The 12,241-nt window shown below is 37.5% G+C and overlaps 1 protein-coding gene across 6 annotated transcripts in view; it reads right to left on the reverse strand.

Annotated features, from left to right (window-relative positions):
- Window positions 1-12,241, reverse strand: part of BABAM2 (BRISC and BRCA1 A complex member 2) — a 151,388-nt gene that overhangs the window by 99,501 nt on the left and 39,646 nt on the right. For all 6 annotated transcript variants that reach the window (XR_014943879.1, XM_085541209.1, XM_085541208.1 and 3 more), the window contains exons 5-6: window positions 9,380-9,574; window positions 4,815-4,889 (exon numbers count right to left, since the gene is read on the reverse strand). Coding sequence is in view for 5 of the 6 variants with exons in the window: in XM_085541209.1 (XP_085397335.1) it covers window positions 4,815-4,889; window positions 9,380-9,574 (270 nt within the window). In the remaining variant the exon portion in view is untranslated. The remainder of the gene's footprint in view (window positions 1-4,814; window positions 4,890-9,379; window positions 9,575-12,241) is intronic.

Consider the following 12,241-nt stretch of genomic DNA (forward strand, 5'->3'; position numbering starts at 1 on the left):
TTTAAAAGAAAGTCTACAATATAGACTAATATTATATTTTTTTCAGAACATTTAGCTCAAAAATTTTATTTAAACAGCACGAGTACTACTTTTTACACAAATACTATTGTGTTTTGCTATTTGCAGCAATGTTACATAAAGGTTAAATGCTGCCAAGCCTAAATCACAGTCAGTTGCTAAATCAAAATAGTAAATAAAAAACACAAAAAAACAAACAAGCCAACAGTCCAGGAAAAGTTTCCTCTAATCCTGCACACTGTCCTTATGTTTGTTGTCTACTCCAGCTGAGTTCTCAAACACGTGCACATATTACTGACTTCTCACAGCATCTGGAATTTGGTCTACCTGATAAAACAGACGTTGCACTGAAGTCTTTAACAGACTTCTAAATGATGAAATCACAATAAGGAAAAACACAAATAAGTTCTTATCTTTCAGTTTGAACACGAGGATCAGCCTTATCCATTGACAGGCTTATACACAACTGTTTTGCCCCTGGCAGTGTGTCTAGACAATGTTTGTTATTTGTTTCAGTTCTGAAAGATATGCAATGAATCCAGTGGTCATCACAAAAAATCTCTTCAGAAAAAAAAAAAAAAAAAAAAAGTTTAGTATTAGAATAAGCCTCCTACAAAAAGAAAAAAAAAAAAGAAATTATGTCTGCTCTGTGTATTTCCTTTACACTTGAATAATAAGAAATCATTTGAAGGCTACTGGCTGCAGCATCATAGCTGAACTGGCCCAGATACTGGCTATTCAGTAGGGCACAACAACCAGGCACACAAAAATAGGAAGGAAATCAATACATTAAAAATCACTTATAAGGAGGAATTGATAATCAGGGCATTGACTACTAAACTAATACCTGAAAAACAAAATAATAAAAAGTACCTAAACATCCTGTTATCTGCAGCATAACTGGCAACACGCTTGGAAGTCCACTCATTTTCAGCAGCTGTGCTACAGTCACGTAATGCACTACAGTTAGGATATTACTAAGCTAGTGTTCATGTCCTATCACTATGATAACACAAGTCACTGTGACTGATCAACTATGAAACTAAACAGTGAAGAGTCCCTTTTACCAACACTAGGGCAAAATTTGCAGCCAAAAGAATTCTATTCAAAATGAGTGCACTGATCAAAAAAACCTCACTTCAAAGAATGGAAAGGGAAAATATATGAGTAAACAGATGCATACGTAAATATTTTCCTGAAGCAGAGCCAAGTTCTTCTCAAGTAAGAGAACCTTAATGAAAGGCTGCTCAGTAACAAACCGTGCAGTAGTTTGAGCCACCAGCTTGACTCTGTAGTTCAACGCTTACAATTTTAATTTATGTCAAACAGATTTGTGTAAGAAAAAGTCAATACAAAGGCCTGCATTTAAATCTTGTATGAAGGTATAATTTTGTAAAGTGGAAAAACAACATGAAAATGTCTCTTTGCCCAGATACGCATTTACACTGAAAACTAACATTCCTTGCTAACTGATTGGTCAGTATGGATAATGAATTATGTTATTTTTTGTTGCCAGAAAGGAGACACCAAGAAAACTTCTGAATAGAGATTTATCTGCCGCAGACGTTCCTACAACTGCCATTCTGCTTCCTAATAAATGCTACCTGAAGAACACTGAGTAAAATTTAAGAATTCACAGGAAAGCACTGTGCTCTGTGCTGCTCTCTTAATCATTCTTGTTCTTCTTCATAGACTCAGCCACTTTCCATAAAACATGTACACACACGAACTGAAATTTAAATTTAATGCAGCAAAAATCTTTACAATAACCTGGTAAATCAGCCTTTCAAGTGCATAACAACTCAACTCTTGTTACACCTTCAAATTTTTAGTCATCATAAGGTAAGGAAAATATTCTCACCTCAAGCAGTACAAAACTGATAGAGGAAAATGGAAAGAATGAGGAGCATATTTTCCAAGAGTTACAAATTCTGGAATTTTGGAATTCTGGAATGCTACAAAGATTTTTCAAACTTGAATATTATCTTTTTATATAAGCTTTAAAGTCATATTTCTCACGTGACTACCTAATGAAATATACAATGCTCCTTTGCAGTATTTGTCTATCAATGAGTTAACTGGGATTAATGAGGCAAAAATAATGCTCACCAGATTTTAATACAAGTAGCATTAATTAAACATTAAAAAAAAGAACTCGTGGCAGAGAAAGTATAACATGGGTTTGAACTCCATAAATCATTACAGAGAAGGTACTGCACATTATAAGACTGGCTGCAGACTAGCACATAATTGAAACACAGCATTCAGTTCTGCACTTCTAACATTAATACACTAAGAGCTTTCAGTTACTGACTGCTCTTCCACCTTTCGGGATAATATACTGACAACTGCTTCCTCTGCATCAATGGATCCACAGCCATGCACCATAATTCTGCAAGCAGCCTTGGTGCCAACCGGCAGATATGACTGCAAATGAATTCTGATTTTATTACGAAAGCCACAGATCTGTTTAGGTCTAAAATCTCATTACATAAAGAAGGTAAAAATAAAAACAGAAAGGCAGACATGTATGGCGAAACAGAAAATACATTTAAAAAAATATCTTGGCAAATTTGGTCTACTTGGAGCTTAACTATCTCAACTATCTACATTTATATTGCTGCCATATGAGATGACAGCTACTAATGTCAGAACACAAGACACTAAAGGCAATAGGGATCCATGCCTGCTACTGAGTGTAGTATGTCATAATCCATGTCAGAGCCTGAGTCAAACCTTTCTTTGCTGTCAACAAACACTACTGAAATAAAGCCGTATTTCTTCTCCTGTGGCTATTCATCCAGACTAAACATCACTCTCCTACCACAGACAGTTAATCTTTTATTTTGCAAATTAGAAGTCTAAGAAACCTAGGGATTTCATCAGCATATTACGCATCAAAAGGGGTCTGTTATTTAAAAAGAATAACAACAAACAAATGGGATATTCCATACAAAAACATATTAACTTTAAAACTGCAACACTAAGACACTAGGATTTTAGAAAGGTCAAAATAAAGGTAGATTGGAAACTTTGATTCAGCTGCCTCTCGTGCACACATTTTCACATCACACAATCTATACACACATACAAATAAACACGTTTTCCTTCAGACTACTGAATCATTGAGTACTCAGGGTGAATAATGCCCTAGGATGCAGAGGTGTAACACCAATCTATTCACAGAATATCAATCTTGCTTAAAGCAAGTGGCAGCAAACATGCTAGGGGGAGGTAGGTAAGGTGAATAAACACACATTAAAACTCTACTCCTTCAGAAAAAAAACCTGCTTCTATCACAGGATTCCTACACGATGAGACTTAAGTCACACAACACTTTCCAGCCCCAGTTTCATTTCCTCAGAGGCTGAACAGCTCTGTGGATGAAGCCAGGGAATTCAATGGCTATGTACATCCCTGAAATTCTTCACCAATATTAAAATGTTCCCAGAAAACATGCCATTCAGTGCTCAGGCAGGAGCAGATGGCAGTTTGCCTACAACAGCCTCCTTTTTACCACAGGGCCTTACAGAAGCCAATCATAAATATGCGGCTGTCCAGGTAAATTGTTGCTGCATCCTTCTAAATGCAAGGCCTTGCCAATCCTCTCAGATCTGACTGTCCCCATCAAGTGCGTAGAGAAGGCTCTGATGAACAACAGAAGCTGCCAGGGCTGTTATTATGAACACAGCAAGAAACTGAAAATATTTGGAGGCTTTTGAGAAAAATTAGGAACAGGTACTACTCAGCATGTATTCTGCAGAAGTTAAAGATCACAGGGTACTGACCTCAGGCTACAGAATTTCAGTTAGATTACAGTTGTATCTGGTTTTATGTTCATGGTTTTTAGCTAAAGAAATCATTTGGAGAATCACTGAAGATTCACACTTGCAACTGTGAGTTAACAGTAGTTGAAGAATTCTAACAAAAAGATGAAGAGGAGCTAAAGGATCTACCCTGACATTTTCTTCTCAATATAGTAGCTGCTAAACATTAGGTAGTTGTCTTCCTTTCAAAACATTTAAGAGTAAAAAGTTGAGGAGACAGTCATGCAGTTTAAAGAAAGATGCCTGCTCCTAACATCAGCAGACTCAAAACTTGTTCTGGCACTTTATTCTAACGTTAATAATAGATCTCTCTGTTTTCTCTGCATATAACACTGACTTTATGATGAGCATCCACAATAACTGCTTGAAAGAGTGATGTCCACCTGCTGTGAAAACCACTAATTTCAAATTATTCCATATTAGTAGTTTACCACAATTCTTTTTTCCCTTTACTAGCAAATAGAAAAGTACTTTTCTTCCTAAAACACATCAAAATTACATCATCCTCCATCCTCACTAAAATTAGGTGAAGTATTTTTTCAATTTAGTGTTTTTCTGTAAGTGAATGAAGAAAAGTAAGTACCAACGCATTCAGATTTTGTCATAAATATTTGTTTTCAATCCCTGTTAAGAAGTGGCATATTTAGTTTATTTTTCTGCTTCTACTAGCAAGATTACTGGTGCAATCTGATTGTTCATTAAAAATACCAGATAAGATTGGTATTCCATGCAATCTTCTTCAGTGTCCTTCAGAGTAACAAATATATGTTAATTATGTGGTAAAGCAGAATGCCATACAACAGTAAGCTTAATACCATATTTCCAAAATACAATCCAATTAAGTTTAGAAATGGTACATTTTCAATTTCTTGAAGAGGAGGAGGGCAGGAATGCCGAAGTAGCTACGAAGAACATTTCAGTAATTCATATTCCCTCAACAAATACTGTCAACTTAGACATTCATTTTACCTTGAGAAGATACGTAGGAATATTGCTGAAATCTACAGGCAACTTCAAGAGGAAGCGAGCTGAGAATTCACCAGTCTGTGGAAAAAAACAAAAGATTAATGAGAGCTAGTGTCTAAAGAACTACAACTCAAACATTCTGAGGATGAAACATTAACCAGAAAACACGTAAGAGCTCATACCAAGCAGAAGGCCTGAGGTTTAAAAGAACACTTCTCAATGAAATTACTGAATATGAAAAGAAAATTTACAGATTCCACAGGCATTACAAAAACACTCTAAGAACATAAAAAATCATTGCCAGCATGCTAACAATAACAAGTAATTGGAATGCAACAATGTACACTACAAAAATCTGACTGCACTTAGGTTCTAAACACAGATTTGCCTTGTTTGTACTCATTTTTGGTTCAGTAAGACCTGCAAATAGACTGAAAGCAAATGACAAAGATTTGAGAGCATAGTGACAAAACACATGCATCCTCACAATCACAGATACACATAACAGAAGAAGAGTTGAGTAAGATAAGAATGGATCAGAAGCATCCTCAACAAACATAGACAAAAGAGCTGAGCTAGAATGCTTTCTGTCATTTCTTTTCAGATATATGTGATTCTTAACACCTAGACAACTGTTTACTGAAAATCCGCCAAGCATCCCCTGCACATTGATGGTTTTTATGCGTAAAGCGTATGCAAAGGAAATGGAAAGGATTTCCTTTCTGTTTCATACACTTCCTTAAAACCAGACTTTGTCCACCTGGTTATGAAGCAATGAAGTTGGTTCTTTTTGAAAAAACAAATGTCTGATTTTCACTGCATTAATTTTTTGCCACCCCTATTTTGGAATTCAGTAAAGCATACATACAGCATATACATACAACAGCTACATTTGTTACATTGACTTAGCTGTGCAAAAAGCATTAAACATTTATTCTTTGCAACTCAGTCCAGAATCTTGAGACAAGTTCCTTTTTCCAGTTCTAACACTGCCTTATTTTTGCATACTATTTATTTGTATGATGACAAGCCAGTTCTTAAATACAATACCTCATTTTATGAGGTAAAGGGACAAAGCTATGCGTATATTCAGTATTCATTCTGCCACAATAACATACATGTACTACTTCACCATTCCCTGAAAATAGTTTTCTATAGCTAAATTTTACTTTAATATTTTAAATGTTTTAACAAAGAAATCAACAAGAAAAACACTGTAACAAGAAACTTGCATTAAACAACTTTAAAAAATAATACAAATTGTGTATATTACAATACTCATTGGAAGTTTGAGGGTAAATACATTACTACATTTAGACAGGATCATTTTCGGTGCACACACAACTGTGCCCTCAGGTAGGCAGAAGCCTGGAATATACCTGAAATAACACAAGTATTCCTTCTACAAAATGGAGCAGCAGCAACAACTTACAGAAGCAAGTCAATGGCTTCTGGTGCATGCAGCACAAAGACTATTTCGACATCAATTGGGGTACTTGGTTGTTTATCAGACCAACATTGATATAATAGACAGTGATTCTTGTCTGGACCTCATTTCCAAAATAGATGTTATACAATATTTGCCAGAAAAATCTAGAAAATTATTTCTGGTTAAAGACCAAGTCTGATGAAATGTGGGTGAACACTGAACAGATAAATGGCCTTTGATCAAAACATCAGTTGTTTCATGGCATGAAAGTACATAAGGGCTTGCAGGCCAGATCTTTTATGTCATTCAATCAATACTGTGCTGCACTGCAGCTGTCAAAGGATAACAGAGATAATTGGACTGCGTGGATTCAATGGCCTGGCACATCAGAACCACAGAAATATAAGGCACTGGTGGTGGATACCGGTGCACAGTGCACCCTAATGTCCTCCAGTTACGAAGGGACAGAATCAATCCATATTTCTGGAGCGACTGGGGGTTCTCAAGAATTGACTGTGCTGGAGGCTGAAATAAGCAAAAACATCCTATTGTGACTGGCCCAGGGGCTCCGTGTATACTTGGTATTGATTACCTCAGAAGGGGGCATTTCAAGGATCCTAAGGGGTACTGATGGAACTTTGGAATAGATGCTGTCAATATGGACAACATTAAGCAGCTGCTTTGCCTGGCCTGTCAGAAGATCCGTCTGTTGTGGGGCTGCTATGAGTAAAAGAGCAGCAGGTACCAATTGCTACAAAGACAGTGCACAGATGGCAGTACTGCACCAACAGGGATTCCTTGCTCCCCATTCATGATTTGATTCACCAGCTGGAGAACCAGGGAGTGATAAGCAAAACTCACTCACCTTTTAACAACCCCGTATGGCCAGTGTGTAAAGCCAGTGGAGAATGGAGGCTGACAGTAGACTAGCAAGGCCTGAATGAGATCACACCCCCACTGAGTGCTGCACCAGGCAGGTTAGAACTCCAATATGAACTGAAGTCAAAAGCAGCCAAATGGTATGCCACTACTGACACTGCCAATGCATTATTCTCCATTCCTTTGGCCACAGAATGTAGGCCACAGTTTGCCTTCACCTGGAGGGGCATTTAGTATATTTGGAACTATTTGCCCCAGGGATGGAAACACAGCCCAACCATTTGACATGGATTGGTCCAAACTGTACTGGATCAGGGCGGTGCTCCTGAGCACCTGCAGTACATTGACGATATCACTGTGTGGGGCAATACAGCAGAAGTTTTCACAAAAGGAGAGCAAATAATTCAAATTTTTCTGCAATCTGGTATTGCTATTAAGCAAAGCCAGGAGACAGGACAAGGGGAAATGGACATAAGCTGGAACATAGGAAGTTCCACACGGATGTGTGCAAGAACTTCTTTACGGTGAGGGTGACAGAGCACTGGAACAGGCTGCCCAGGGGGGTTGTGGAGACTCCTTCTCTGGAGATATTCAAATCCTGCTTGGATGCCTACCTGTGTGACGTGGTGTAATGAACCTGCTTTGGCAGGGGGTTGGACTCGGTGATCTTTAGAGGTTCCTTCCAACCCCTACAATTCTGTGATTCTGTCAAAGTGAAAGGATTGGCCCAGGAGATTAAGTTCCTAGGTATAAAGTGGCAAGATGGACATCATCACATCCCAGCAAATGTGATTGACAAAATCACTGCCATGTCTCCACCCACTAGCAAGATAGAGACATGCTAAAGAAACCTCAGATAGCTTTGAAATAATTGAAAGGATTTGCCTCAAAATGTCTTTGAGATTTATTTGAATATTTCAAGTTTAGAAAACATTTCAATGCCAAATTAAAATAACATTTCAAAGTCACAAAGGACTGGGAAAAGAATCCAAAAGTTTTAGTAGACAGTTTTGCCATAAGGAGAAAAAAAAGTTCCCTACAATCTTCACTACAACTTTGGAGCTGCCAACAGTGGCGATAAAAATCTGAGTAGGGTACAGAAAGCACTTCAGTAAAACTGTCTGATGATATTTACAGATGTGGCAAGTTATTTGTGATGCCAGCTACAGAAAATAACACTTAAGAACAAACATACTGATTTAGAAATAGAGATCTGGAATTCTCTGATGAAGATAACGCCAAGTGAAATTAAGTACAGTGAGTTGTAAATCCTCATGTCATCCGTTACTTAAGGACACTGAAAGTGGCAAAGGTGAATTCTAATCTGTGATAAAAGAAATGCTGGAATTTGATTTCCAGAGTACATCCATTTCATCAGATATTACTTCTCAAGAATAATAAACGTCAAGATAACACTGCTGCTGAAAGTAGGATGGTTACGTGTTCAGCATAAGCACTATTATGTATTTTCAGATATAAATTACTCCAAAATTCCTGTCAAAAAACACTATTAATAGGTAAAATGGCAGAATAAATAAATAGTTAACTTGAAAACCAACCCAAATGTCTATATTGCCAATAACCTCCACTTAGAAGACTGAGGTGGCATGGTACATTGCCTAGGTAAAGGATGAAATTTCAGGAAATAGATGAGCTAGCTTAACATCTGATTGCCATGTGAAGACATGGCCCTACAAAGTCACTGCTCTAGCCCATCTCACCTCCTCCTGTCCTGCAGGAAATTAGTCTTTTTTTTTCTCCACCTATTTAGGTTCCTGGAACAACTCACCTCAGATAAGCTGAAGTGAGATACAATTGCAACTATCAACTAAATCAGTTCAACCTCAACATGGAACCACAGTAATACATTCCAATTCTAAGCAGAGCTGATTTGCCTGAGCAGGGTGTCATTCCAGTGCAGTTATTCTGCCTCTAAAATCTTCAGAGGTCAAAGTTCCACATATTGTGCCCTGTAAATATGACAGGCTTTTCAAGAGCTTTTCAGTTCATCCATAAATCAGATAAAGTAACAGTAGGTTGAAAGAAGAGTTGCTCACCTCAAAAACCTAGTTCAAGCAAGGTAATGGAATGATTGGAAAGGACAAAACAGAGTATACAGAAAGTGACCTGAGTCAAATAAGTTATGTTCATTGGAAACAAAGCAAGGAGACAAACAACCTGGTTTTCTAAACCAAGAACCGTCATTTGCTCAAATAAAGGATCACTAAGAGCATTTTAGCAGCAATTCTTAATAGCTTACCCAGTTATTTTTTTTGCCAGCATAGATCTCCATATTTTCTCCATACTGGGGCTCTTCAAGTAAAGTCTGATATTCAAACATTAGACGTGAGCTCTCACGTAATCGGCTGCACTGAAATTGATGATACTGCTGCACGAGCTCTTTCACAACAAGCAGGAGGCATTCAGGATTTGAAGGATTCCAAGAAGCCAAATTCTGTTGAATTTTAAAAGAACAGAGACTGAATTTATTTCCAGCAATAAGAGAAGCATTTTTCCCTCCATACTGAAATCAGAGGTAAATATACATTTGGAAGTTTGGTGTCAAAGCTTAACATTAAATCTTAATATTAAAGGCAAGGATTATATATCATGCTTTAAAAGGAAAACAGGTTAAACAGCAAAAGCAAGCCTTAATGTGAAATAAGAGCCCATACAGTGACTTACCATAAAACAGATAATGGAATTACTACTACACATAGATACACTCAAATCACCATTCCATTCTTCCCCAAAACAACAGTGCTGCATCCAAGCACGTGAAAAGTTTGAATTCATAAAATTAAAAACCAAAATAAAATGTACAATGATAAGATTAAAGTACAACCCTGAAGACCATCTGACTCAAAAAAATAGCCAAGTGACTACGCCAAACTGACACTAACAATGAAAACTAATTGCTCGAATTATATTATATTGAGCAAACAGACTCAACCTTGTACTCTACTTCACTGGGATCATCTCTTCACTGCCTTGATTCATTCCCTTATTACAAATGACAACCATACAGAAATCTCTTCCATCTGCCTGGCAGATGTATTACAAGTTGACCATGTATCAAGAAACATAAGTAAAATAAATAAACATTAATATATTTGAAAGTGACTGTGTCGGCACTAAGTCCACAGTCTCTCAGTGTATCCACTCTGAACTCACTTAGACCAGTCTTCTTTGCAAAATAAGTTTTAGTTGGGAAGGTTTTGTGTTACTAGCCATATCTAACACCATCGGTGTACGTGCCTGCCTCTAACTGACCTGGAATGGGTATGTGTTAACATCAAATTAGAGTACATTCTTTACTCCGTATGAATAGAACAAGACAGTTCTAATATAAAAACCACAAGGCAACCCTAGACTGACATATGCTTTGTACTTAGGTCCTTAACAGGTCTCAGGGCATGTTAGTAGTCATGCAGCCTCTGGTCAGCTTTCAACGTAACTACATGAATGAAACAGGATAAAAACGCATCCCCTACAATATAAAAGCTATTAATATTTTATGTAACACCAGAATTAATAAATATAAGTGGAACAGGTTACTCAGAGGGCTTACTGAGTCTTAGATACACTCAAAACCCAATTGGAAGCAGTCCTGAACAACCGCTTTATCCAACTCTGAGCAGGCCCTTTCCAATCCTGGTTCCTCGGCCATTATATGAAGTGGTTTTCAAAAAGATCATAAATTGAAATAATGTTTCAAGCAACCACTCCACATTCTGAATGGAAAAGAGTTACAAGTTCTATCTTCTGATACTGTTCCCTCTGCACCTTCTGCTCTACAACAGAAACTACTTTTAACCTAATCTCTAATGATGCAACCATCTAATTTCAAAAGGCTTATAATTATTCTTATTTTTGTTGACTTCAGTGTAACCCTTCGGCATAATTTTCTATGGACTTCAGTCCATGCACGTGATGACAATATTTCCTTTCTCTTCTCACAACTTCATTTCTCTCTGAGGTCAAATACATTAAGATGTTATCAAAACGGCTTTCTTACTTTCAGCATTACCACTTATACAGATACAAGCCTAATCTACAAAAGAATACTATCCTTTCTATCCTCTTCCTCTTGGACAGCAAGGATACTACAGATACAGCATCACCATAACTTAAAACATATATTACAGACCATGGTAAATTGTGAATGAGTGAGCATAGCAATTAGACAGATCAATATGACAGGAAAGGTGTTACAACAAAGGTGTGACGACAGAAGGATCAGTACAATAGAAAGTTCTATAAAGGAAGGAGAAGAAGATTGCTCACCCATATCAGAAGACGCTAAGTTCACAGGGGAAAAAAGGAATCTCCAGAAAGAGATTCTTCCCCACTGGCTGTCAGCCCTTAAATGGGGCCTAGGAGAGGTGCAGCCAGGCTCCACCTCTTCTAGTCACACAGCTGAATTGCCTTCACCCATGCTCTCAGGGCTGATTGGGTCCTTTCCCCAGGTGCTCAATCAGTGGCTCAGGTTGTGACCTAACAGTTCTCATACTGTGAGACAGCAATGAGGGTCCTGTAAGCTTCTCACATTCATACCAACAAGTGACTGAAAGCCTTGTTCTACCCTTTCTTCCATCAGCAGCTTGAAAAAAAGTACTGCCAACCATTTAAACTTACTCAGTTCTAAAAAAAACACTAGAGAAAATCTGTAAGGTAGATACTGTCTTCTAGGAAACACATTTTGTATCATACAGTCTAAAACCAGACTGTGTATAACCTTAAATTTCCTGTTCCCAAGCTCCTGCTCAAATAAAGCATTTCCAGAAAGCCAGAGGATGTAATATGCCAGTATGTATTGATATCAGCCAGACAAGTGAGAATAACCTTTCCTCCCAATGACACTGCTATAACACAATAGAAATGTTCTGTCAAAGGAAGTGACCAACAATATCTTAATAACCGACCTAAATGCAACCGTACCTTTTGTTTTTTAAATAATATTATGCTACTGAACAACAAAAAAAAAAGAGTAAGAGGAAATCCATTGTTATTTGTCCTGTGCAGAACTGAAGTGCTGCTCGCTTCAAAGAGTTCAAGAACACTGCATCAAAACAGTGCTTACCGTTCTACAGTTGAAGGAATCAAATAAATTGTGCAACAC

This window comes from Coturnix japonica, chromosome 3, assembly GCF_054131305.1.
Source record: "Coturnix japonica strain WE chromosome 3, WE-NBRP24, whole genome shotgun sequence".
NCBI lineage: Eukaryota > Metazoa > Chordata > Aves > Galliformes > Phasianidae > Coturnix > Coturnix japonica.